Raw genomic sequence first — 26,905 nt, forward strand, 5'->3', positions numbered from 1 at the left:
CCCTCTTGTGCTTATTTGCACCCTTATGGGTGCTGATGAATAGAGGTGTCGGAGTACAAGGGTGTCAATAAAAATATTTTTTGTGGTTGTAAGCAGAATCGCACTCAGATGTCAACTCGAACTAACATCATAGTAAAGGAGGCTTCTACACGGGTGGGTGATATCAGCAAAGCGAAAAATTTACGGCGGAAACATGAACACAAGCGCAGGTACTTCAGTTTAATTTTGTGATGGACTGGGTTGTCTATAAACACGCAATAACTGAAGTCATTGCCGGAACAAATCTGTCACCGTCGTAGTCCACCAAGTGTCCGATAACTAGCGACTGACGTTCATCTCCAGACTAGTTTTCTTTTACAGCCCAGAAAGAAAACAGATCGGTCTTTGTGGTCGACGAATTTCCTACTAGGAATTGGTCGCTCCGGAGCAAGCCGGATCATCTGAGCTGCTCCTTATAAAGAGCGGCTGAGCCATTTCGCTCCGCAAAGTCGGAGCCGGATCCGCTGGAGCCGTCGGTCGGAGCCGTCGGATCTTGCGGAGAGCTGGTTGCCGGTTCTCTAGTTCAGTGAACCTTTCCGTCACAGGCGAGTGCGACTCCCGCGCATCTATTAGCGATGGTAGAAAGCAACTTTTTTCCCCTTTTTCACAAGATACCCAATAACGTCTTCTCCCTAGGCTGTCTTTTGAGTGGCGTGCGCCGTTCTTTTAGAGAGCGAGTGAGGTGGGTTTTTGTTACCTTTGTCTTATGGATGGAGATCTGCTAGACGGCTGGAACGGCGGCTCTTTGAGAAGCTGGCCGGTTCTCTCTCGTTCAGTGAGTCTGTCGGAGCCGGGTGAGCTTTTTCACAACGCAAAGAAAAAAGCAACTATACCACCCTTCCTTGGCAGTGTCACAACCAATCCGTTGCCTTCGGATCTTCTTGCGGGTACAGCGGGCGCACTGCTGCTGGTGCCCGCACCTTTTTTTGTCTTGCATTTTTGACGTTTCGTTCCATAGTGACGAGTGGGACCGGTACTCGTACTCGTCCGCTGTGTAAAGTGGACCCCTCGGTACCAGCTCTTAGCATTCCCTCATCACTTTTCTCCTACCCGGTGGGCACCCTCTACTATCTTCTTCAAGCTCACCTCAGCCTGGCATTGTTGTCCTTCTACGCCCCCCCCCCCCCCCACTAATTCCATGCATTTCACGGCCCTAGGTAATTTTGTTGACAACTTGCCCTTTCATACCCTGCGGAGACTTTAATGCCCAGCACACACTATGGGGCTATCCGCAGAACTTTCGTCCCGGTCGCCTGCTCCCCTTTATGGCCGAGCAAGCGTGCCTCACTCTCCTAAACGCCCCGGAGTACTCTCTAGGGCAGTCACATACTCCCAGAGCTACACAACCTTTGACCTCACTTACTGCTCAGGTCCTATATCACCTAGTGGTCAGCCTCTTCCGACATCCTCCTTAGTGACAACTACATTATTTCCATATCCGTATCCTTTTCGGATAACCTCAATCAGCGCGTTCAATATACCGTCTGCCATGACTTTAATTGTCTCCACTGCCTGATTCACGTCCTCTAAGAAGTGAACTAATGTCCTTCTCCAAGCGACTTTGTCCTCTACTCGCAATGAAACCACTACATATCCCATTTATGACCTAGACCCCCATCTCAACAGGTTATGGAAGCGTCGCAAAAAGCTTCTCCGGAAAGCCAGACTAGTACCCCGCAAGCTCCAAATGCAGACCTCCCATTCAAAGTTGCGTAAATATAAAGGGGCATATTGTGCTGCACTTAAGTATTCTCGAGGGAACACCCTATGCAACACCCTTGACACAGGACTCCATAAGAAATTAACTTGAAGCCTTTTCGAACCTACCTTCGCACCCCTTGCAGATGTTTCTCTCCCACTCCTTTGTTCCCCTTTTACTGTGAATATACAGGCAGTGCAAGCAACGACCTCAATGTTCTTTTTACATTGCGCTGTGTTAAAGATCCACGTTTTGATAATGCCACTCGTTCTGCTTCCGGAGAAGTTGTAATCACTTAGTCCGCTCTTCGCAATCTTCCCGAAAACGCAAAGGAACATCTTCTCAACCTCTATAACATCGCCTTGGAAGAAGGCTCTCTGCCATCGTCCTGGACTTCCTCACTTATTTCTCTCATTCCTTAACCTAGTAAGCCTCCAGTCATTCCCAACCTCCGGCCCATTTCTCTGACCTCCTGTGTCGGCAAGACAATAGAAAGAATGGGGCTCAGTAGGTTTAGTCGGTAATTGGAGGCTTCGAACGCGCTCCCCTATACTCTCATTGGTTTTCGTCCCCGCGTATCTCCACAGGACCTTTTCCTTATACTCCAGCATACTTTCTTCACCTGTGTTAGCTCTCAGCTTCACGCCCTGGTAACTGTCGATGTCCGCAAGGCATTCGATTGCGTCTCCGATTACCATATCCTTACCTGCCTTTCCAGCACCGACTGCGGCTCCCGCATGTATTGTCACATGGTGGTGACAAGGTAGATGACACAAATGAAGAGCCTTGAAGTTTGATGAAGAAACTCTTTACTGGGCTGACTTGCGCCCTGAAAAGAACTAAGAAATTCGGCGGTGGCGATAGCCACAAACGTGATCGTCGATCGTCGAACTAAGAATGCCTACCGCACACGTCAACGTTCAATTTAAATGCGGCCCCAGAACCATCTAGATAACATCACAAACTGTCACCAGCACAACCTGGAACATTGTAGAAATACACGCGACTGGCCGCAATATTCGAAACATATCTCGGCGCATCTTGCGCGACAAAGAAACTGATAAAGCTGCGTCTCGCGACGTCGAGCATTAATAAACAAATACAGAATTGTTATGCTTAACAGAATCACAGTGAGAAGGCCGCAAGCCGGCAGCTAGTAAAAATCAACAAATACAGGTTTGAAGCAAAAGGTAAAAGACTTGCGCGAAAAGTAGATGAAGAAAGAGACGTGACAACAAGACAGAGCGCAAACTTTCAACTGGTTTTATTTAGGAAACGGTACCTACTTATATAGACAAGTGAAATCATATCATATCGATCAAGAGTAAACACGTGAGCACACAACCAGCGAAGATCATCTACCAAGCAGGGCAAAAATGACTTAAATCTCATCAGATTATCACTGAGGCCAAAAAAAATGTTTGCTGTGTAAGAAGGCTGAATGATGTATGCAAGGTATACCAGCAAACGCAGACAGATACACACACATGCAACACTGCGCGCGCGCAAACAACACACACACACGCACACACAGAGATACACACACGCACACACAGAGATACACACACAAACACACAAACAGACAAGCACTCGTAAAATCGTAAAAGCACATTTTTATGGCTAAGCCAAGTCAGACCTAAAAACAAAGTAAAACAGGCAGTCGCAAACTAAAACCGATAAAACAGCCAGATGGCTGAAAACCTAAGTAAATAAAATCAAATTTTCTAAGCAAAAGCCGCGTCAGTCATAAAAATCAACAACAAACAAGAAGAATGGTTGATTTCTAGGCAAAAGCCGCGTCACTCATAAAAATCAACAGCAAACAAGAAGCAGTGCAACATCAAGTAACACAGCAAATCACACATGTCCTAAAAAGGCTAGCTCCTTATCTAGGAGTGTTAAAGAGGTTGAACTAATACATTTTTCACCGTTTTTCGTTATTAAAAAGGCCTCAATGATCTCTCTCTGGAGGGAGAGATCATTGAGGCCTTTTTAATAACGAAAAACGGTGAAAAATGTATTTGTTCAACCTCTTTAACACTCCTAGATAAGGAGCTAGCCTTTTTAGGACATGTGTGATTTGCTGTGTTACTTGCTGTTGCCCTGCTTCTTGTTTGTGGTTGATTTTTATGACTGACGCGGCTTTTGCCTAGAAAATTTGATTTTATTCGCTTAGGTTTTCAGCCATTTGGCTGTTTTATCGGTTTTAGTTTGCGACTGCCTGTTTTACTTTGTTTTTAGGTCTGACTTGGCTTAGCCATAGAAATGTGTTGTTACGATTTTACGTGTGCTTGTCAGTTTGTGTGTGTATCTCTGTGTGTGCGTGTGTGTGTGTTGTTTGCGCGCGCGCAGTCTTGCATGTGTGTGTATCTGTCTGCGTTTGCTGGTATACCTTGCATACATCATTCAGCCTTCTTACACAGCAAACATTTTTTGGCCTCAGTGATAATCTGATGAGATTTAAGTCATTTTTGCCCTGCTTGGTAGATGATCTTCGCTGGTTGTGTGCTCACGTGTTTACTCTTGATCGATATGATATGATTTCACTTGTCTATATAAGTAGGTACCATTTCCTAAACAAAACCAGTTGGAAGTTTGCGCTCTGTCTTGTTGTCACGTCTCTTTCTTCATCTACTTTTTGCGCAAGTCTTTTACCTTTTGCTAATATGAACCAACTCGCCCAGAAGAAAGTACTTATTGAACAGGTTTGAAGGCGTCGCTGCAGTGTAACAACGTACGAGCTTTTCATTTTAATAACGAGGCCCGTTTTCGAGCACTGAACTTTAATTCTAAACCCCACCCTCTCAGTCGCGGTACCCCGCATTGTGCAGTTCTTTCATCCATCCTTTTTAATATCACTGTGGCTCCTCTCGCGGTTAGTTATCCTCTATGCCCGATCTTCAACACTTTTGCGTGGATCTCCTGTCCACGATCAAGAGATATTCCTTCTTCATTTCTTGATCATGCAGACTTGTCTCCCGAGCTCTAGAAGTCAGAATTCCTATTTTTTACTCACTCTGTCTATCAATGAGCTCACAACTCACCGATCTCTCTTATCTCGGGCAGCTATCCAATCCCTAACGTTTCTAAATGTAGCGTTCCTGGCATGCCTCTGCAAGCCGCCAAAAATGTTCGGGCTCTCCATGCGGCTGTTGCTACCTGTTATTCTGTCACTCATTTACTTCGCCGAGTTGTGAGATGGTTTTCTGCCCTCAGGGATGCTCGCGCTTGTGGGATGGCTCACACGCTGGCTCTTACCAATTTTCTTTACATTCTACCATATATTTCGTTCACACAGAGCCAACTCTACACACTTTAAGCAGCTTTTCACGGCCTTTATAATGCGTTTCTTTGTCCTCCCATAGCCACTTACAACAAAAAGCTTTATGGTAGCTTGTCACGGCCGACAGGCAGCTCGTCTCTCCTGCACAGTTCATGGAGAGTACTATAAGTTCGCAACAAAAACGTGACAAAGAGGAGAAGTGGACAACGACTGTGCAAATACATACACTTAAATCCTTCACGCGCAGATACATTCACGTACAGTTCTTCTACAGTTCATAGACGCTGGCTTCGCAACCAAGCTAATATCTACCCCATCCAGTCAGTCCTTCTGCCAACTCCTTCCCCGCCGGAGGCTACTAACCTCCGTATACTTCCCCTTGCAGCCAATATGTCGCCGGTCCTGCATGCTGGACGCCGACGTGCTCCTGCCTATCATCATAGTCTGCCCTTCAATACCCATGAAGTCGCTTACAGAGATGCCTCTTATGTGGCTCCTCGCTGGTCAGGTAGCCATGTCCACTTTCATCCTCGTCTATCTACCCCTGTCACTCACACTAGCGACCTCTTTCTCCACCCTCCGGGTATTATCTCGCTTAATGTCTTCTGCATTATTCATGCCATTCAAAGTTTCCACTCTCTCCCACCTGTGCCTCAGTACTTTACATACACTGACTCCCAGGCTGCTATAAGTGCCATTCCACATAAATATCTCGCACCTCATCTGTCCACGGAGCTCTAGACCACACTTTTTACGCTGCAGCCCTACCCGGTCTTCCTTTGATGGATCCACTTGAGGGAAACTCGGGGATTGACGGCAACGAGCTGGCGAACCAGCTCTCCAATCAAACTTTTAACCGGGCACCATTAATTCCCTGGCCAAGGTCCCTGGAGGGCTTGTCGAGACTGTGTCCTCGCACCACCATCAGCGATTATTACAATGATTCTCGCTTAGAGCGCAAGCACTACGCCGACGCTCACCCTTTTCTTTCCATTCGGGATGCTCAGGTCATTCGGCAGATGCAACAGAATAAGCTCATAACCTCTGGAGGCTATATCTGTATAAATTCCGCCGTCATCCATTATGCCCCAACTGTCCTTCCCTTATTCCAACCTTTCCACAGCCTCTTTTCATGCCGGGTTACATTGAAATCGTGTTCTTTTTCTATGCCCTCCCATACTATCTGGACTTGGGTGGTATGGCTTGGTGCTTAAGGTGAGGAAGAATTGAGCCTGCTCGTTCAGCAGGCTATCGACGTATTAGGCGACTGTGCTGCGCTTCAATAATGCCTACTACTACTACTACTGTTTAAATTGCTGGTATATGAATGGTATATGCACGCGGAATGGTAAAACAATTTGTGCCCAATAAGATGCATACTTTCATCGCGATCATAGTAAAATATCAAGCAAACTGCGGTGATAAAGGTCCTCCAGGGACTAGTACGTGCCGACGAACAATATGAATGGGTACGATAGGGCGGTAGGATTCAAGAAACTATGACATCGGGGATGATGTTTCATATGGGCGAGTCTTACGTTTCCTTATTGTAATCTCTCGCTTCTAGCAGAGCTGGGAGCCTTTTATCATAAATAGTAAATATAAGGCCGTTGCTTTATCCCAAGCATGTTTAAATAAAAGGCTGCTAACGTTATAGTTTTATACTGCTATAGTGGCAAAGTGATTGAGCTTGCCAGTCTCACACTCAAACTTTGTAGAAATCCGTATCTTTAAAGAACATTCTTCATGATAAGTTTTATTCCTTTCGGAACACCGAAACAGAGCAATCGTTAGTCTCGAGCTATACCTTTTAAATTTATTTAGCCCCCTTAGGTGTTTGGTGCAAGCGGTTGATTACTTTTAATGAAGGCATTGGTGTGAACAGGATTATCTGAAAATATATTCGTATGTCCATGGTATCATTGTACAATGCTTCGCGGTTGCCGCAAAATTTCAAAGAATTTGCATCTGTTTGTCGAGCACCGCTCGTAATAGGAGACTTGAAGGGTCCGTTTCCGTGAGCTGTGAGGGGTTCTCTAGCCGTCCCAAATATCGCATGCCGCAAGTTCCGAAGCGGCAACATTCGCATTGGGCGTTAGGCTAACAGGCCTCGGTTGGGATGTTAAGAAACAAAACAAGAAGCCTCAGCCTACATTCCAGCGCGTGGCAATGGCGTAGCAGAGGTTGCCCGCAGTGCGATGTCTGGCATCATCATGCGTACCTGCTCGCAATGTCCCAGCTTTAGTGTGGACAACAATTACCAACTACAAGACGATTGGCACGTTCAAAGCCTATCGAAATGATAGGTAATGACTGCCCAGCAAGCCTCGCATACCTAAAGCGGGGTTTTCTACGTACAGTGGAAAGCGAGCCTTCAACTGTCGGAAGTGTCTTCTTGAATGAGCTGCGTGCTTTGATGTCCGATTTGAAGCAAGAGCATAGGAAGCATCAGTGGCAAGAATTAGCCACCAAGGCACACGCGAATGCCTTCAATTGAATTTTTTTTTATCGAATTGAATTTAATTTGCACAATCAATATTGCCTACTCAATAAATGTCAGCCATATTGTTGTTGGTTTATCTGTACTGCTCTTCTCTTTCTTCTAAGAGTTTTGGAAATGTAATGTGAATGAGCGGGGTAAATATATGGTTGAAAACTGTTATAAAACTTTTTTAGTACGGGGTGACTTATGAGACTGCATTGTACACAATTGAATGCACGATCCTTCAGGCAATATACACATCATCCTTGCAAATATCCTGTTCTTATACTGTCCATAAAAATAACCTCAAAACGCGTTTTTACTAGGAGAGTTTATTAGACCACCCAGTTTCAGTTTCAGTTTAGTCGTTCAGTCGTGTCCGACTCTTCGTGACCCTATGGACCATGTCACGCCACGCTTTCCGGTCTCTCACTATCTTCCCAGCGATGGCTAAATGAGGATAGCACTCATTCTCGTACAAGGATTAAATATAAAAGAGGTGTTGTTGTTATATACAGGGCTTTCATTTTAGATTCCATTTTCACTAAAAAAATTGCTCTCGCACCCAAAGAAGAAAAATGTCTTCAGTACCTTACATAAAATTTAATAGAACATATCTGAATGAAGTGGAAATTCTATTATTTATGCAGACCATGAAGAAAACGAAGCACCTCAGGACAACACCTCCCACAATGGTAAGCCTTTGTTTCAAGAATGTATGCGACTTTAGGGTAGCCTATTAACGTTTTGTTTGAACGCCACTTTTTATTGTTATAGACCCTTTCTCAGAGCGACGAGCACAAAGCGATTATATCTATTTTTTTGATGCGATGAGCATCCTACTATACCGCATTAATACACTAAATATGCCTTCTAAGAACAAAACTGATTGTAATTGGTACCTGGTGCATATTTTCCATCTACAAACAATACATGTTTTCCCTTCTGCATAGGTGAGATTACGCCCTCACAGAAGTCTACAGAACACATGGAGAGAGGACAGAAAAGCTACAACGTAACGGCGCAGCAAAGAATGTTCAGAAATAGTGCAAACTGTGATCATCTGCTGGAACGGGAGTACAGCAACGTACATTTCTTTACACAAACTAGTAGAAGAATCTGAAAACACTCATTGCTCTGAAAAATAGTTACTCCTCATCGATGCCTAATTGGTCCACTCTTGGCATGGCAGACTCTACGGAGGAAAACCATCTATTTCATTTTGGAAGCAAATTTGCGTTCCAGTTTTTGCGCTTGATCGGTGGCTTCAAACCTGCGCAAATACATCTGTGGAGTGACTGCTCTGTAGCGCTCGGTAATATGTCACAGTTACATTACCTTATTAGAATAGTCAAACTCTCTTGCATAATATCACTTTTTTTAAAGACTGGTGGGACCTGGCGCCTCACATCGACGGCTGCAATTGTTTTACGTGAATGACTATAGACATGGAAAGCGGTATGATCTATCTTAACAGGAATCCCGAACTTACGCAGCTTTTTGGACTGTAAGTATGAAAGAAAGAAAGCAGATTTTCTTGGTAGCATTTTTGGTGCATAGTTCGCAGCAGCCCTTATAATTTGCATTCCACTATGCAATTTCCACGAATGCACATACCTGATGTGCGAAAAAAAATGTTTTATTCTTGTGTTAGTGGCTGCTGGTAAGCGAACCGTCCGCACCGGCTTCTCTATAGCTGGTTCAAGTAGCAATGAATGTAATCTCTATATCGACATAAGCTGCACCTAACCATATGGTCAAGATTAAAGCATTCGTGATACATTGTAGAGTAGGTCTAGGAGCGCAAAACACGAGACGACGGAAGAAAATAACACAACGAGCTAACAACCAAAGTTTATTCCGTCAGGAGCGAAATATTTACCTCTCAAAGGAAAGAACAAACACAAAACAATACCATAGACCGCTAGATATGATATGCAAACATTATCAAGTTAAGGATAAGACATTAAATTTATTTCTGTTGTAGTTTAACAGATGCTTGCTGATGACTCAGCCACCTGTGATCACTGATGAGTGACTCAAAATGAACCTCTATTTTATATATTTTTAATAATTCATCCCACTCGGGTGGTCCAGGTAAGGGGAAAGCTCATAACGCGTAGAGCTAGAATACCACTAGTGCATTCTTTATGTAATCTGGAGGGTGAGTTTATTCTAGAGTTGAGACTGCGCCCAGTTTGCCCTTCGTACGTGCTACCACATGATAGTACAGTATCATAGATGCACCACAACGCACTGACAATCAATATATCATCCCTGATGGCTCCTGCCACCTGAGACTTGCAATGGTCTATTACTGTTGATACTGTAAAGATAAAACCGCACAGGCCAGTGGACGGAGGCAACGCAAAACATTATCGCCTTGCCTCTGTCCTGCTTGTTTTTGCTGGGCTATTTTTACTCTGTCCCACTAACTCGCCTACAGTCATGCTCTTTACAGTTGTTGACACGCTTTTAGAAAGCAGTCAGGTTGTTTGGGACTGAAAAACAAATCGCATACCAGCGCTCCCTGCGCGCCACTTGATGCAATCTTAAGCTTGTGAACATGTTGTATGATTTTCGTTTGAGATTTTCGAGAAATGAGTCGCTGGGCTTTCGCCCCATTTTGCTCTTCCTTCAAAAGGGACTCTGCGAGACTCATGGCCACGAAGTTGGGGAAACGTGCGTCGAATGGTCTTTGCAGCTGCAAATGCACACTTGCGTACATCTAGAGTGGGTAGGACCTGCGAATGGCGTTCTTGAGTACAAACATGATCGGGCTTCCGCTTTGTCGCCGATCATGCCCACAGCCAATTCAAGCCAAAACTAAACCGCTTCAAATAACCATTAGCGTAAAGCTTTTTGCAACTGCGCGCGACTGTGGGCAAAACCTGTGCATTACCGTTCCTGTGTGATAACGGTCCTGAGACATGGTGACGGCTGAGCAGAATTCTCAGCGTTTGCTGAGAATTCTGCCAGGTCCTCAAGCTGCCTTAGTATCGACCATCATTAGCAGCAATCACGATCAGATTTTCCCAAATGATTATACGTCTTCTACACCTTTAACGTGCAGAACTGTAAGCTTCGCTGCGCGTACAATACTAAAATGCATCTTGGCCTATGGGGTGTTGCCGAACTGGCTAACAATATGCTTTTCAACCTCTGGAATTTTCCTACTAGATTTACTCGCATGAATGTAATATTGGCCCGTGGAAACAAACGATATGCCCTTAACACATCAATAGTATTGATACGAGGCGGCCATCGGATGTACAGACATATTATGACCGATGAAGATGAGATGATTTTCATCAAAATTGGCGGGACTAACATGAGCGATCGTCTCCGCATAACTGTCCGCCCGCTTCTTCATCCTTGTCAGTAACATTACCTATGGCCACCGGGCTATCATCCGATCGTGGACGAGGAAGATTGGAAGATGGAAATAAGATCCATCGCATGACAATGAGCATTACAGAATGGGCTAAGATAGAAGAGGAAGGAGGCAGACACACGATAGGGGCGCTGTCGCAGTGGTGTGTCGGTGCCGGTGTCGATGCCATGAGTGACTATAGACATTTGACCCCAAGAACTTTGATGAGATTCGAAAGAGGAGCGGAAGTGTTCTAGGAGGGTTAAAGGCTGTGTGACGGCGCTGGAGGAAGATCGCCGTCGCTGTAACGGAGGAACAAGTTTGTAGAGGCTGGAGCGGGTGCAGGTGAAGGAGGCTGAGCTTAGTCAGCAGATTGCGGCGCGTGGTCACGTACCTCGGAAATCAGAAGAGATGCGATTGGCTGTATACAGCCGAGACATTCACCATGGCGCAAAGCAGTAGGGGATAAAAGGAGTTAGAGACCATAACATGGATAGGGCAGCGGAAATAGGTGAGCACTGCGTAGGGCAATGGAAGGCACTTGCGGCGCAGGAAAGCATGGGCTGGTGTGAACAGAACAGTGTCATCGCTAAGAGAGTCACAAGCGATACGAACAAGTACAGAAGAGCAGGGCGGAAGGTTGATATCTTCGACGACGAGAGGTTTGCGCAGGAATTCGACGGAGCAGTGTCTAGCAAGGTATGGGGCAAACTTGAGAACCCTACCTCAGCACGAGCACGATCAATGATAGCAGCGTGACGCGACAGGAAATTCCAGTCTAAAATGAGCGCGTGTGAACAAGAGGACAGCACGGCAAACTCGATAGTATACAATGAGCCGTGGATCGTGACTCGAGCATTGCATGCGGCTAACGGCGTAATCTGTTCAGCAATGGCCATGCGCAGAGAGTCCTGAAACTGGCCTCTTCACTTTCTTTACCAAGCGACAAAGAAAAACGTCCATTACTGAAATCGAGGCACCGGTGTCTGTAAGAGTCACGAGAGAAATGCCACCGACTAAAACATTTATGAGCTTGGCAGGTGAACCACGAAGAATGAAAGTTCAGTGTGGACGCAGTTGTTGCTTCAGGAACTTCGGCACCTAGTTTTCCTCTTAACTTTTTATTTACGTATTTTAAAGACATTGGAGTCTTTTAAAACACTAAATTCACCTTGCATGTTTCCCTCGGGCATTTTTGCAAGCTGTGAATTCTATAAGCAGATTTGTTACATATCATACATTTCATCATTTCATTTTTATCGTTACTCCACTAAGTACCTTAACACTTATTTAACGACCGCATTTTATCTCCCCCTTCAAATATATTATTTTTCTCGCCATTCTTTTTCAATCTTTCCCTGCCGAATTCCCCTTCCTACACAAAGTAGCATGCCAGCGAAATCTAAACGCCGGCAAAATTGTCTGCTTCTTCTGGTGACGACGCAGTGAAACATTGGAGCGGCGTCGCGGCGAAGGGAGACAGCGGATCGAGAACGCGGAGCGTTCTGGAGAAAAAAGGACGACTTGATTCTCGCTTGCCACAGGCGGAGAACTCAAGCGATGGAGGCCAGTACCTGGAACCTTGGCCAGGTGGTGCTGGCACTGAGTAACAGCGAAGGAAATAGCGGGTAGTATTGTTACGATGCGGCAAGCCGATGAAGAAAGACGCCAGAACATGACCGATGGCGATTGCTAGTGGTTCGTAACATGACCCGGGGCAACCGAGCGATCGTCCCGATCCTGGACGAGGAAGTTTATTGATGTTGATGATTCCATGGCATGATGATGGGCGTGTTGTCTAGATGCTTGAAGAAGAAGAGGAAGAAGGAAGAAGACACCGGCTTGCCGGCACAATGATTCCCAATGAACCTTGGGCCAGGACACTCTCGGGTCACACGTCGCCACGACCCCAGGCCGGAGACCAAGGCACGCACCACATGGCATAAGCAGGGGAGGATGTCCTCAAGTGTAGTGGTGTCTTGGGTCGTTAAGTCGTTGGTCGGCACATCAGGTCAATGGGGTCACATATGGTCGATCGGGTCTCTCCTTGTGTCTTGTGGTCATGTATGGCGTCTTGGGTCAATCTCTCCTTCGTCGTGTCTTGTGGTCGGGGAGGGGGACGGGGCGGAGGAACGGCAAGGTCTTGCTGGGCCTGGCAGGCTGGGGAACAGCCATGCGATGCCTCCTAACCTTCAACCGACGGCGCGCGAAGTAGCAGGGCGCCGAAGCTCCAGACCAGGATGAGGGGCTGATGACAAAGTACCCCGCTCCTCCACCTAATGTTACGATGCGGTAAGCCGATGAGGAAAGACGACACAACATGACCGATGGCGATGGTAGATGACTTTTAATGAATTGCTGGCGGGCCTAGCACGAGCGCTCCTGCCCGCGCCACTGCCCGCTTCTTCCTCTTTGCTGATCCGTAACTATATAGCCAGGCAGTCAGCAAAATGTAGAAAATCGGACGGTTATTATTTGTGCGCAATGTGTTGCTTAATCTTGAACTTGGCCTACAATACGATGGTGCCGGCGCTTGTACAGGCCTACGTACCTCACAGGGTACGTAGGCGGTCGATCTTTTCGGGCGATTTCGACGTAAGTTGGTGGAACGGCGGCAGGTATTCGACCGACGTCGGCGTAAGTCACGGGAGCGGTAAAACGTCACGGAACGTCGGCATAAGTTAGCAGAGCGGCCAAGGTATATATACTATGGTAGCGAAGGTTCCATAGACGCCCATGCGTAGAAAACATGGCGGCTCATGGGCTCCAGCGACCAATAAAAATTGGGAGGGGGGGGCATGACGTCAATGACGTCACGCATACGTTCACTTTGGCACGAATTATAAACAGGTTTAAAAAAAAAAACCGCCGCGTTGCATTGAAGAGCCTGCATCTTTTGAAGGTTGTTGCCTTTTAGCGCCCGCCAACCTTTGCCACCTAAAAGAACACCAGTTTCTCTTGTTTACGCCCTTGTTTATAAGCAGTTGCTCCGGTAGAATGAAAGTGGTTGGCAAAGGTGGCGGCATAGAAAGGCAGCAACACTTCCAAATAGAGACCACGCAGGCAAATTGATAACACAAATACTGCTGCAAGTCATGCAAATACTTTGGCCATTTACTTTGTCCCTCAGCACAGTAAGGTGCGGTCAAGAAACACTGGTGCAAAAGGGCAGTCGTGCCCAGTTCACAACAGAGTGTACCAAGTAAACAATTATGGTTTTCATATTCATGGTTTATTATATCAAGCAATAACATACAGCAACAAATCACAACAATAAAAATGCATGTCGCAAACAGCACAAACAGTAGCGCTGATTAAACGGGCTAATCTCAATATGATCACAGCCAAGGCATGAAAACGGCTTGAAGTGCCTGCCACAAAATATCCCCAGAAACATGTATGTACAGAAAACAAAGCTATGACAACTGCAATTGAAATAAAACTGTCATGAAAGTAGGCGCATCAAAACATATGTGGAGCATTTGAGCACTAAGATTACTCTTCACATTTAAATTATTCAGCAGAAAGTATACAGCAGTTGTCAAAACAATTTCAAAGTTGCACCAGTCCTGACAGCTTTAGCATTAACCAACATGCTTAACACAGGAGCATTAGAGCATACATTGAGTTTGTGTGCAACCTTCAGATCTGGTCACCGGTGAGAGTTAGCCAAGAAGCGGTGTAATAAGCCACCGACGGTTGAGTCCACGCTGTCGCAGCGTACCACATAGCATCGCTTCCTCACTTTGGGCGGGCTCATATTGCGATAAAACGCTAAGCGCAATAAAATGCTGCAAAAAGACTTCTCACTGCCAGCACCACGAAGGGGACGAAAGTAAAAAACACGGCTGCAGGGGGATATTAAATCTACGCAAACGGCGACAGAGCAGCGACCAGCAAGGACGCCGAAAACGTCGAAACCTTCGCAAAAGGGATGTTTTCAAACTTGCGAACTAAATTTGTACGCTTTCCCGGGCACACCAAGGCCCGTACCACAATAGACGTGCCGCAGACAGCGATAATAAACCCTTTCGTGCTTCGTCAGCTTCGTGATCTACGTTGCCTTGGTTACCTCTCGTTGCCTACGTCGCAAGAACCTAGCACGGCCCGAAAAATTTCGTCACGACCGATTCAACATCAAGAGTGCTCTATAAGAGTGTTCAAATATTTTTTTTAATTAAGAATTTCTTAATAAAATACCTTACCTCATTGACAAGCAAAGTTATCAAAATGTCTATTCTTTTTATGTTGATTGATACTTTTTAATTTGTAGTAGTATAATTTCTTACTCTGAGTGCTTGGCCCCCCGACCTGTGCCTATGCTGCGGTACCGCTGAACCGCTTTTGGATCCAGTCTTCGCCACAATTCTACTTCTGCCATGGAGCGGCGACAGGTGGTAGCGGATGGGATAACGGGACTACGTCAGGAACCTGCTCTTGAATGAGTTGACAGATGGCAGGGGGTAAACACGGTGGCTGTTCTTGCAAGCTAGGAGAAGTAAAAGCTGATGTGTCACCTTTTAACGAAGGAAATCTTTTATCTACTGCAGCAGGGAGGAGCTGTCGGTGGCAGGCGTCAATCAGGCAAGCTATTTCACTTGCTTTGGGTGCTGACGAGCCATCGCCGTTTGCTTGAGCAGCTCATCAAATCTCTGGCAGAGCGTGAAGACTTCGGCAACTGTGCGCAAGTCACGGGCTATCAACATTGATAAGCGGCGTCGAATATGCCCTTCAATATGAGCTTGATCCTTTCAACTTCCGACATGTTGGGGCTCACCCGCGTGCATATGTCGACGATATCTTCTATGTAGTCCGTAAAGCTTTCGCCTGCTGCGACCGCTCAAGCAAGGGCTGTTCAGCACGGAGTTTTCTAATTTCCGGACGTCCGCACACATCTCAGAACGTCGTTTTGAAGGTGGCCCAAATTCGGATACCCCCCTCGTGGTTCTGGTACCACAGGTTAGCCAGGCCGGTAAGATAAAATATGACATTGTTAAGCTTTGTCGTCGTCTTCCCTTTTGGTATTAAGGCTCAGCCATTCGCTGAAGAATGAGCCAATCTTCTACGTCATGGTCGTCGGTCGCGCTGAAGATTACTGGCTCTCGCTGGCGAAGGGAGCCGGCACAGATGTCAGCCGGGCCCGCCTGCACAGCTTCGTGTCTAACGTCCTGAGGCATAGTGGGTGTCAGTAGAGTGCTGTTGCGGAGCTCCAGGAGCAATGTTTTTCACCCAGCACCTCCACCAAATGTAGGATGAGACTTATTTGATGTTACTGGGTCTGGGAAGATCAGTGGCGAACGGAGCCCGTAGGCAGTCAGGTCGAACACTTGCAGCGATAATAGTGCCACTGACTGAAATTTTTCACAGGTATTTCTTCCTCTTCACAAATGTTTTTATTTTGCGTCGCTCCGAACGTCTTCTACTATTAGTGGTATGCCACTGCAATGCAGTGCCGCTCATTTAAAGGGCAACTCTGGATGTTTTTTGACATTCCAATATTCTAATAAATATTTTACCATAGGTTCTCCTCTCCGTTCTGACACATTCTACAAAATTTGGGCACCGTACAATAATCCGTTCACGCGCCACACGGCTTTAAAATATGCCGTTTTCACGGCTTAAGTTGAGAAGATTTCTGCGGGCAGCACAGAGTTTCTCAAAAATAGTATACTGGCGTTACTGTCCACTTCCCTCGTGATTGTTAAATTGTAAGGCTTATATGGAACTAAATCGGACATTTTATGCAACGCGTCCTGATTTCCATACTTTATTTTCACCATCCAGCGCACGTACGAGTGTTTTTCTAATCCTGAGTGCGACGTCACCATTTTGTCAGCTGGGACGTCGCTTCTGGCCGTGAAAGCAGTTTCGGTTACGATTCGCTGTTTTCCCTTTTTAAAAATACTTCTGATCGGAATTTCGAAAAACAGTTTTTTGTGTTAGAGTCAGGAACTGCCGAGAATGTAAATCAACTCAAAACACAAAATAATGAAAAAACTGGCGGAGTTGCCCTTTAATCCATCATAAAGCGCACCAGTGAATGAAGAGCCGCTACTCCTGATCGTGGCTTTCCAGCAGTGTTGTCGCATACATATTCAGCGCGTCTTTTAGCACGCTAAAATGCGTAAGCTCGATTTTCGGATCTGCTCCTACCACTTCCATGGCCATATTTACCTCAATGTTCATGCACGTATTTTTTTGAAAGTAGGTCCTAGCTGTAGAGTGGCGTATCCAAGAATTGCGAACTGCATTCATGTACAAGGTGTGTTGCCAAGATTTGTCGACAGACTGTGTCCGCACGAACTATCATGTGATAAAGAAGCTTTGCCGCCGCTGTGTATCCAATCCGCGTCAGAATGAGCAGATTAGCTCCTACTTCCTAGGGAAGAAAAGCACTAGAATATTTGTGCAGCCGGTCACATTTTGTGTAAATCTAAAGCACAGTATCGCGCTGGGCAGTAAACATGGTCATCGTCATCAAGTTGTGTCTGCAACACGTTCTTCGGCTTTGAAGAGAACGTCGTCGACTTGTTGCAGTTCCATCTGCACTGGGCTTCCGTTTAAGATACTCCGATGGGTTATTGACATTAGCGTCTCGACGAGCACGACCGATTTCGGCTAGCATATCGTCGGGCAGAATCCGATAGGCTACGCATTATTGCACTTCAGCAAGCTTAAGCGACCCCCTGGTCATTTTTTGGTCGCATCCTTCTAATATAACCCTGCAATATTTACATTGTTGCTGCCATTGAGCATCTCATAGAACAAGCACAAATAATCTTTCTTACCTCACGCGCCACTTCAGATGAGGCCGACGATTCCAGTTTGCAATATTCTTGCGCAATAGGGTACCGTTTCCTTCTTAGAGGCAGTGGGGGACGTGTCTTAGTTTTAGGAGTAAATACTCATTCACAGCCCTGCCCATTACAGATTTTCAAGCTGTCACCAATCAGGCCAATGTCGTTAATGAGTGTTTTGACCGCACATTGTCCTTTGTTATTTCGACATATCCGAGGCTGACCATATAACCTACACATTTTTGTTTTTATTACTTTCATTTCTAATACCACACTTTAGCGTACCACTTACTGTCATCATTTTTTCCTACGTTATTACGATCAATCCTCCGTGATCATAGCCGCCTACATATGTCGCTACAAGTACCTGGAAGAATAGTTTGCTTTCATTATGGCCCATCATGACAACTTTGTGGGGGTTAACGCTGATGTCGCCCATAAACAATAAATTCAGGGGGGCCACGAAGCGGAAACGAATGTGGATCCAGGCAAAGGGGCCGAAAGAGGTGCTGCGCGCGCTGCCCTGAGGACGTTACGCATCCGTCGACGCCTCATATGGATAGGGCGGAGACATGGCATCGAGCACAACGCTATCGTCGAAGCATACTCCAGCACTTGGCCAACCCTGAGCAACTATATCGCCGCCCAGATAGCTCATTCCGGAGAGTGGAGGCAGTACTCCTTCGCCGAGCCCAGACTGGTCAGCTTCTGTCAACCGCGAAGCTGCACATCATAAACCCGCAAGTATACCCTTCTCCTCAGTGCCCGACATGCCCGGCCAGAGGCACGGCCGAACATCTCCTGTGGAGCTGCCCTACTTTTGACGCAGTACGGGAGAGAGCACTCAAGTCCCTGGGCGGGCTTCAACCTGCAACCCTGCAGGCATGGGTCGATCCCCTATCGCACATCGGGCCATCAGACGCAACCCGGCTCTGGCGAACTTTTCTTTCTTAATTCAAGGAAGGAGAAGGACCAGGCCATTACTTCGCGGAGCCGACCTCGGGACGACCCTACCTCGAGGCAGAAGTGGACACCGGTCCCTCATATCTATCCCAACCTTCACCCCCACCGCCACCCTTGACCGCTCCCCCACCCCTACATCCATGAAGCAACTTAGTTCTGCCGCAAGGCAAACGCCTACCGTAAGCAGAAATAAAGACGTAACAAAAAAAAAGAAAAAAAAAACAATATATTCACTTTTTTAACGAGGAATTATCGCCTCTGTTTACTAATGTAATCAAATTATCCTCTGGAAAGCAATCGCTAGCTGAAGTTCTGTGAACGTCTTTACCATGTTTCCGCTAGCCTCGTTACATTTTATTGTAGTACTACAGGAAACAAGTGAATCCTTCTGTCCAGGTTTAAAGTTTGAATTGAGGAAGCACCGAGCACTTCAAAGTGTATTTTTGTGCTCCATGTTGATCGGATGCATGATCCCACTTGCGTGTGGCTATCGGCAACCTTCTAGCTTGTATGTGCAGCTTTCAAGCACCGTGTGCATATTGCTTGTGAGGATGCACTGGGGGATAGATTTGAAAAACGCGCGCGGAGAGCAGATGTTGCAGAACTGTTAAATGTTTACACTCGTCAGCCCAGACTTTCACGGTGTACAAACAAAAAAATATATAATTTTAGAATCATCACAAAAATGTACTATTGCATTCATCAGATTATCTCTGTTGAGACGGAATCATATCCACTGAATATTGATATACTGCCAGATATGTCTAGCTCCCATCATTGTGAATTTCGCGAGGGCCAGAGTGAAAAGTATTTCGCTAGTAAATGTAGTAATTAGTAGTAGCCAAAAGAAATATGTATATGAATGAGCTGTGCACGGGGTCGGGCTGGCCCAAAAGCCCGTACCCGGCCCGGCCCGCGGGCCGGTTCCGGGCTCTCGGCAGCCCTTCCGCTCGGGCCCGGGCCGGGCTCGGGCCGGGCTCGGACCAAGTAATATTTTTCTCGGCCGGGCCGGGCCGGACAGCCCGAACACACACAACAATTGCGAAAGCGCGATTACAGTGATACTGCGAGTTAGACTTGGTTGTGGTTGTTGCAGTGTGTACATGTCCAACAGCCCGACGACCTGCAAACCTAACTGCACGCTAAGCGTTTAGAATACGCCGCATCTTACCAAGCTGCTTACCGAAAACTTGGTTTCCTATCAAATAACGTGTTAGTCACTCCAGCCAGAAGTTGTACACCGAAAGAAAGTTCAGCGCTGTCGGGTTCATTATCCAAGGGCGCTGTAGACGCCTCAATTCTATGAATAACACACTGTTTTTGCACAATACGTAATTCTGCGTAAGGCCCGTGTCCTTTAATTCAGAAAATTTGGCGTTTTAAAAATGGGAACTCAGTATTTCAATATATTGATAAACTTGTCACCTCGAAATTATATTCTTTTTTATCGCTTCAACTGCAACTATAGCATGATGGGCCGGGTCGAGCTCGGGCCTTAAATCTAAGCGCCAGGCCGGGCCGGGCCGGTCTCAGTCTCTATCCGAATCAGACTGGGCCGCGTTCGGGTCTGTGGAGTCAGGCCCAGGCCGGGCTCGGGCTCAAAATTTCGGCCTGTGCACACTTCTAGATGAAATACAACTAAAGCACTGCGTCAACATGAGCGCTATTCGGGGTGTGCATGTGAACATGCCAACTTGCTGAGTACTGTATTGTTTATACGGCTATTAACGATGTAGCTTCTAATTTTTTGCCCAGTACAAATCTTTGTAAAATGGGGGATTGGTACGAACCTAAAGAATGTAAATTAATTTCAGAAAAACAGTTTCAATGTACATTGCCACAAAAATGATCCTCTTTCCTTATTTTATCTTCTCGTTTTGTTAGCAATAGTAATTCGGATAAATATTTGGACATCATGACAATTACAAAGTTTAACTGTGGAACGTACGATCAGAGGGAACATATATGCAAGTTACAGTTATGTTTATTGTAAGCAAAAGACTGAAATATACCCCCATCGTTGCTAGACTCGAGGCTTATGCAAGGTTCGTTCTCCCTGTCATGAAGAACGCAGAATATAGGTTGAAGCTGTACTATGAAAAAAGTTATTGCCGTGCTTTAGCGGATAAAGGGACTCGCCGCCAGATTTTCTCCTCAGACTACAGTCCTACGTCGTCAGTAACTCCAAAAACGCCAAGCACTTAATTGGGAACCAGTCCAAGCACGAATGGAAATAACGCAGCTACCATTCCAGTACTTCCTCTGCCATGAGAAAAGTGTTGCAAAAAGTTAAATAATTACTTCCCCCACTAAAGGTCGTCAGGCATCAACCATTTTAAAGTCATAGGCTCGTTTCATGCAAGAGCTCAATTCCTCAAAATAATCTTTTTTTCCGCACTCCTTTAAGCATCGAGGCATCTGCATGTCATACGTTGAACTCACGGACATTGGCATCCTTATGCGCACTATAAAGACGCTCTTTCTGCAACACTTCTGCTTGGGCAGAACCGCGGCCTGCGTTATTATGAAATACATTAGCCTGACCATTACCGCAGGTGGAATGTTTGGTTTCGTTAGCTATGGGGGGTTTACTATCCAAAAGCGGCTCAGGCTATAAGAGAAGCCTTAGTAGAGGGCTGCGGAAATTTATACCACCTGTGGTTGTTGCGCAGCACAGCAAATCACACAGCAAACGTATTGTTCAAAAAGCGGCTGCCATGACAGGGTTGCGATACCGCATCCTTAGGCAATGCTGTCGAGTGGCGCTAACCACTGCACAACCAAGGCGTGGTAAGGAATTCTTTGTTAAAAGCGATTAAGGAGCAGTTTTTAAAAAAAAATAAATGTTTATCAACAGGATATTTTTTTAATAGCATTGTTTTGAGTTCGATGAAAATTAAGCTACACATGTTACTATATAATGAAAATCAGTGCTCTAGAGCTCTTCACAATTAAATTGATTTTCTTTGTCTCACTCAGTTGAGAAAAAAGTAAACTGGCAGTTTTTACCTGTTCAAATTTTTAAACACTGGAAACATTTATTTTACAATGCAGGATGGGGTATTGAGGACGTCACAGAGGCAACTTCTGCAGGTGAGCATGTTTCATGATCGCAATGTCACCTTTCAAGTTTGGCGCACTCTTTACGTCGTTTTGTACTTTAAATATTAATATATTTTTGAGCCTTCACAGACAACTGAAAGCACGCAATCAGTTTCAGTTGTTTTATTGTGCTGACAAGCCCTTATCAACTATTAAACTTGTGATTTGGCGCCCCATGTGGATATACAGTTGTCGCTCGTTCTATTTGCTAATCTATAATTTTCTTCATCAGTTTCCGCCATAAAAACCCAAATCTAAGGTTCGCCTCAAATCCCATGTTCCGAAAGTAGTTTGCAAGCAAACGTATAAAGAGTTTTGTATGAAAACATATAATGTCATGTCTGTGAAAATCAATTTTTCGCCCACATGGTCACTCCACTAACGCAGCACAACATAACGGGCCAGTTAGATGAAATCCGTACAATGCCAAGAATATCAACTTAAACCATACAGCTGCACGGTGCACTAGTGCTAGCCGGCTGCCCAGTGCCAAGCAGGAAACTATTTTGCAGCTCGCTGCATAGCAAGTAACCTCATAGATGCATTGCCTGATTCCGAAAATGACTAACGTTCTATCGCGACCATAATATTGCGTGACGTCGGCGTGCATGGAAGGCTTGCATTCCCCGCATTTAAAAGCACACGCCCACTATCGCGTTCGTCGTGGGTCACTTTGTACACGTACTTCAATCCTACGCTAGTAGTACACAGATAGAAACTAACTGGCGTTAGGAACACTTTTATAACTTGCGGATGAAAATATCCTACATCGAGCGTCCGCGTTAGACATTATGATCGTCGAAAGTTGTAGGTAATGGTAAAAACATTTATTATAATAAATACATAAAGATATGTTTGGTGAAGTGAGTTGATAGGTAGCGTCCTTATAATCGCTAGGTGGGATATCTAGTCAGGCACTCAAATGGTGGTTGGCGAAGCATGTGCGCGCTGCGTCAAGACAATATGGGCATCGACAGTGCAGCAGCTGGGTAGGATCGCCTCTCAGTTCACTCGGCTGAGGTTGGGATAGGGGTAGGATTGATCCTTTTGGCATATCCACACCATGTGGCAAATAGCAGACATCTTTCTGAAATGCGACCACCACCTACTCAATTTGTATAAAAATGTTTTGCTGTGGCTGGGCACATTGTATCAGAAAGCATATGCCGGAATACCCAGCACACCTATCTTTTCTTATGTGTCACCCGGATTGCAGTTGGAGTACTGGTTCGCGTCGTCTCACAGAAAATGCAGGGAGAGAGAGCATGCGCGTGGGTGTATTGGCTGCCTCATTACCGTGGAGACCTTGTTGACACCAACCACGAATGAGACATCGTTACGCGGGGTCCAAGTCTCCACTACAGATGTAAAGACACGGTAATGTAGGGCAACAGTCTGCCCTTTCTGAACGTTTCTACATGTTTCTCGGAAATCGTTGATTATGTATTTGTATCAGTATAGTGGGCTGCGATGGCGATATAGGGACTTGGCTTTGTATGTAGGTCTGTCTACTCTTTTCCCGCGAGGATGACAGCAATCCTGTACTACTCCCATGTGGTTACGGCCGGCGGCGTCCAAGTAGAACACTCCTGGTATGCTTCCATAAAACAGTCAAGTCTATACCCTGCCGGATGCCAGCCATTGTGATCCCCTTGATATGTTTGTGGGTGAAAAATCGACGCGTTGAGGCACGTCTTTATTGTGCAATGATGCTACATCTCTCCTCTGTGAGTTGTGTGTGTTGGAACGTAAGTCGGGCTGCGAGGCAGTGACGCGACCGTGACTTTGTGAGATGCGTGTTTTCGATGGTGAGGTAGGCCTCGCGAAGCTCCCTGAAAGTATTAAAAACACCTAGAGCCATGCGGCGGGTAATAGCCGTAGAGACCAGGAGCTGTAGTGACCGTTTCATATTTTGCGGAGGATTACTTTGTGGACATCCCCTTCACACTGGGGAGTCAAGATTCGATGATCACGAATACGTTTGGCAGCAGATAGACTGTGCTTGATCTCAACCATCCGTCCATCTTGGCAACAAAACGGACTATTCCACTATCCTCTTTCTTGACCTGCCGGAGCTTGGCAAGTATTGTGTCGTAATGTCGCAGTTGGTGTATGAGGAGTCTGAGGACTCTAGTTTGACTGCGGCATTTAATGGCATCAGTTTCCAAGGACAGGTGAATTTCATGAATTGTCCAAAAAGAACAGATGTTCTACGAATCATATTCGACGTAGTAGGCAGCTAGATCGACAGTGATCAGCACCTATGTCAGGGATGATAACCAGAAAGGCTTCCAGTTACTACCCTATAATGAGGAAAAGAATAAGGAGATTAAAGAGGGTAAGAGAGAGAGGACGTGAAGAGATGTTGCGTTCACCTACAAGTATGCCTTCAAGATTGGAACGGTCGACAGCCCTGCCTGTGAAAATTGTGCCAGCGAAGAGACAATACAACATCTCCTATGTGAAGGTCCTACATTTGTGAGTGAAAGACGTCAGCTGCGTTATGTGCAGGACCGCCTCGATAGTCAATCTTTAACAGCGGATAATATCATTGGTTCATTGCCAAGGCTGGCGACGAACTTCGAGACAAACATGGCACGATTTAGATATCAAACAGCCACCGATTCAATTGAAAAATGCTGACTGTGCTTCAAGATAGAAGGAATGCATTAATAAAAAAGGGCTGCGTAGAATTAAAACTCAATCTGCTAGAAGTCTGTTCTGTGAATAATGTACCTAGTTTACAAAATGGTGAATTTCACAAAACCTGGTATTTATCTGAGGAAAAGCGCCATGCTCGTAAGGGATCTTCACGAGGTATACCTACACGCGTAAGGCAGTCCTACACTGCCATTGTAAAGTGCTATTGCGGTGTGGATGTGAATTATACCAAGTGTGTACCGCAGTTCAAACCTTTCATGAATTAATGTTCCGGAAACGTCTTAACCGTAGCTTTACAAATAAAACAGAATATGTCAATGATATGTTGTTTACCCACATAATACGTCTATGGTGTGTTGTTTACCCGCTATATTATAATTTGTCACTCTGTCATTGCACTGTTTGAAGGGAAATAATGATTTTTATTATAGGTAATATAGTAAGAACGTTTGCTTTATAAACGTTCAGTTTTTGCTTTTAAACTTCTATAACTGTGATTAGCTGGTTTTTTGATCCACATCTTAGTCCTGACGACACTGGTGATGCTGAGTCAGGCCGTAAGCATACTTGAATGCAGATAATTTTGCGTACCACTCTGTTTAGCTTACTAGCCACATTTGCCTCTTCACCATAACATTGAAATATATATAACGCTTTTATGTACAAGCAGGATTCTCCCATGATCATATATTTGATCTAAGCATTTGACTGTCTTTTAACGCTTACTCCTGGCACCTGCAATAACACGCATAAATGTCTCTTGTTTCATTTTCTGCAGTCTACATTCTTCTAGGTTGCTTTGATGATCTGCAAAAATTGATTAGGTGTCATACTCTAAGTTCAGAAATTGTCGTTGCAAACAAATATAAACGGTTTTTCTCTATAATAAAAACGAAGGCGTTTTCTCTACACGTGCTGCCATTTTTAAGTTTGCAAAAGAGAGAGGTAAAAGAACAAGAGAGACTCAATCCAACGCAGGCATAAACACAGACGTAACACCTCACAGCTGTAGCCGGAACAGTAGCAGAAAATGAGGCGGGAGCTAATAGTAAAAAGGACGTGAGACCTATACAACCGCTGCCGGCAAAAATCAAAAACATTGACGCGGGGTCTTCGCCAAACATGGAAACTAGGGTCACAAGACTGGAAAATGGTTTCATGAAGCTAGAGAGTGTGATCACAAACTTCACAGATTTTACGAAACTAATGAATGCACAAATAAATGTACATATCCAGAAGCTAAATTAAGGGAAGCAAAAACAAGCAGAGAACATTAGCCTAATGCAGGTGGAGGTGGCAGCCAACAAAGAGTGGCAGCAAAAAGCAGAAGGGATACTTCAGCTTCAAAATGAACAGAACGAAGGAAATTACAATTAAATCTGGTTGTGGAATTGCTGAGGTTTTAGCAGAAAGAGGCCAGTGCTACAGCAGCATCTTAAACAATCCCAGGTAGCACAGGATGTGGGGCCCCAGTAGGTCGGACGTAGGCAAGTGAGGCTGGGGCAACCATCATAAAACCTTCATCCGTCCCCGATGGAGCAAATGTGGGCAAGCCCCATTTGGGCTTGCCCCTGTTCCTTCTGCATGGGTCCCATAGCGGCGTTCCTCGAGCTAATGCAGAGCACATTCCTGTATCCAAACCGCAAGAGGCCTTTGTCGGATATTTAACGGCAATCCAACCTAAATGTGGGCTCTTTATGGTAAAGCCCTCATACATCCGAAATGAGGCCGCCCCCATAAATTCTTTGTGGGACCTACATCGGCCGTAGTGGGGCAAAAAAAATGGATATGCCCACATGCTGCCCCAATCGGCCCCATGTAGATTACTTGAGGGCAGGTGAAATATGAATAAGACCTCATTTTGGGCAAGCCCTCGTGAAGCCCAAATGAGGCAGCCTTAGCTAAACCGCTTTAAGTCCCACATAGGCTGTAATGGGGCTGGAAGGCGGGCGTGCCCTCATAGTACCAAGATTGGTCCCTTGTGGGAAATTTGAAGGCACGTGCAACCGCAGGTGGGCTCTAGGCTCAAAAGAAAAACACCCAGCCCACTTGGGGCTGCCCGCACAAAACTGCTTTATATCCCACATGGGCTGTAATGGGGCTGGAAGGCGGGCAGGCCTGCATGGTACCAAAATCGGTCCCTTGTGGTGAATTTGAAGGCACGTGCAACAGCAAGTGGGCTTTACGTTCAAAAACAACACCCAGCCTAATTGGGGCTGCCCACACAAAAATTCTGTAGGTCCCACATCGGCCACAATGGGGCTACAAGGCGTGCGTGCAATTGTGTAATGATTCTTTCCAACCTTTATTTGTATTAGATACTGCCCTATATTACTATTATAGATGATTTGTATAATAGTTGCTGCCATGTTTAGTCGGTTAGAAATATTACGTGGCTTTAGTTCTCGCCCTCATGCAAATTGCGCTAAAAATACTAAAACATACTGATTGCTAACTGTTGCTCCTAATGTGGTTGCTGTGGATAGCCTGCAACACTCAGCACTAA

The 26,905-nt window shown here is 45.6% G+C and overlaps 1 protein-coding gene across 25 annotated transcripts in view; it reads left to right on the forward strand.

Moving 5' to 3' along the window:
• Window positions 1–26,905, forward strand: part of LOC146195028 (uncharacterized) — a 413,834-nt gene that overhangs the window by 49,084 nt on the left and 337,845 nt on the right. For 21 of the 25 annotated variants that reach the window (XM_084597638.1, XM_084597631.1, XM_084597650.1 and 18 more), the window contains exons 6-7: window positions 8,154–8,198; window positions 21,691–21,729. In XM_084597638.1, the coding sequence (XP_084453764.1) occupies window positions 8,154–8,198; window positions 21,691–21,729 (84 nt within the window). The remainder of the gene's footprint in view (window positions 1–8,153; window positions 8,199–21,690; window positions 21,730–26,905) is intronic. The other 4 variants (XM_084597655.1, XM_084597641.1, XM_084597654.1 and 1 more) reach the window with 2 other exon arrangements.

Source organism: Amblyomma maculatum, chromosome 3 (genome assembly GCF_055883805.1).
Source record: "Amblyomma maculatum isolate TAMU_Amacu chromosome 3, ASM5588380v1, whole genome shotgun sequence".
Lineage (NCBI taxonomy): Eukaryota > Metazoa > Arthropoda > Arachnida > Ixodida > Ixodidae > Amblyomma > Amblyomma maculatum.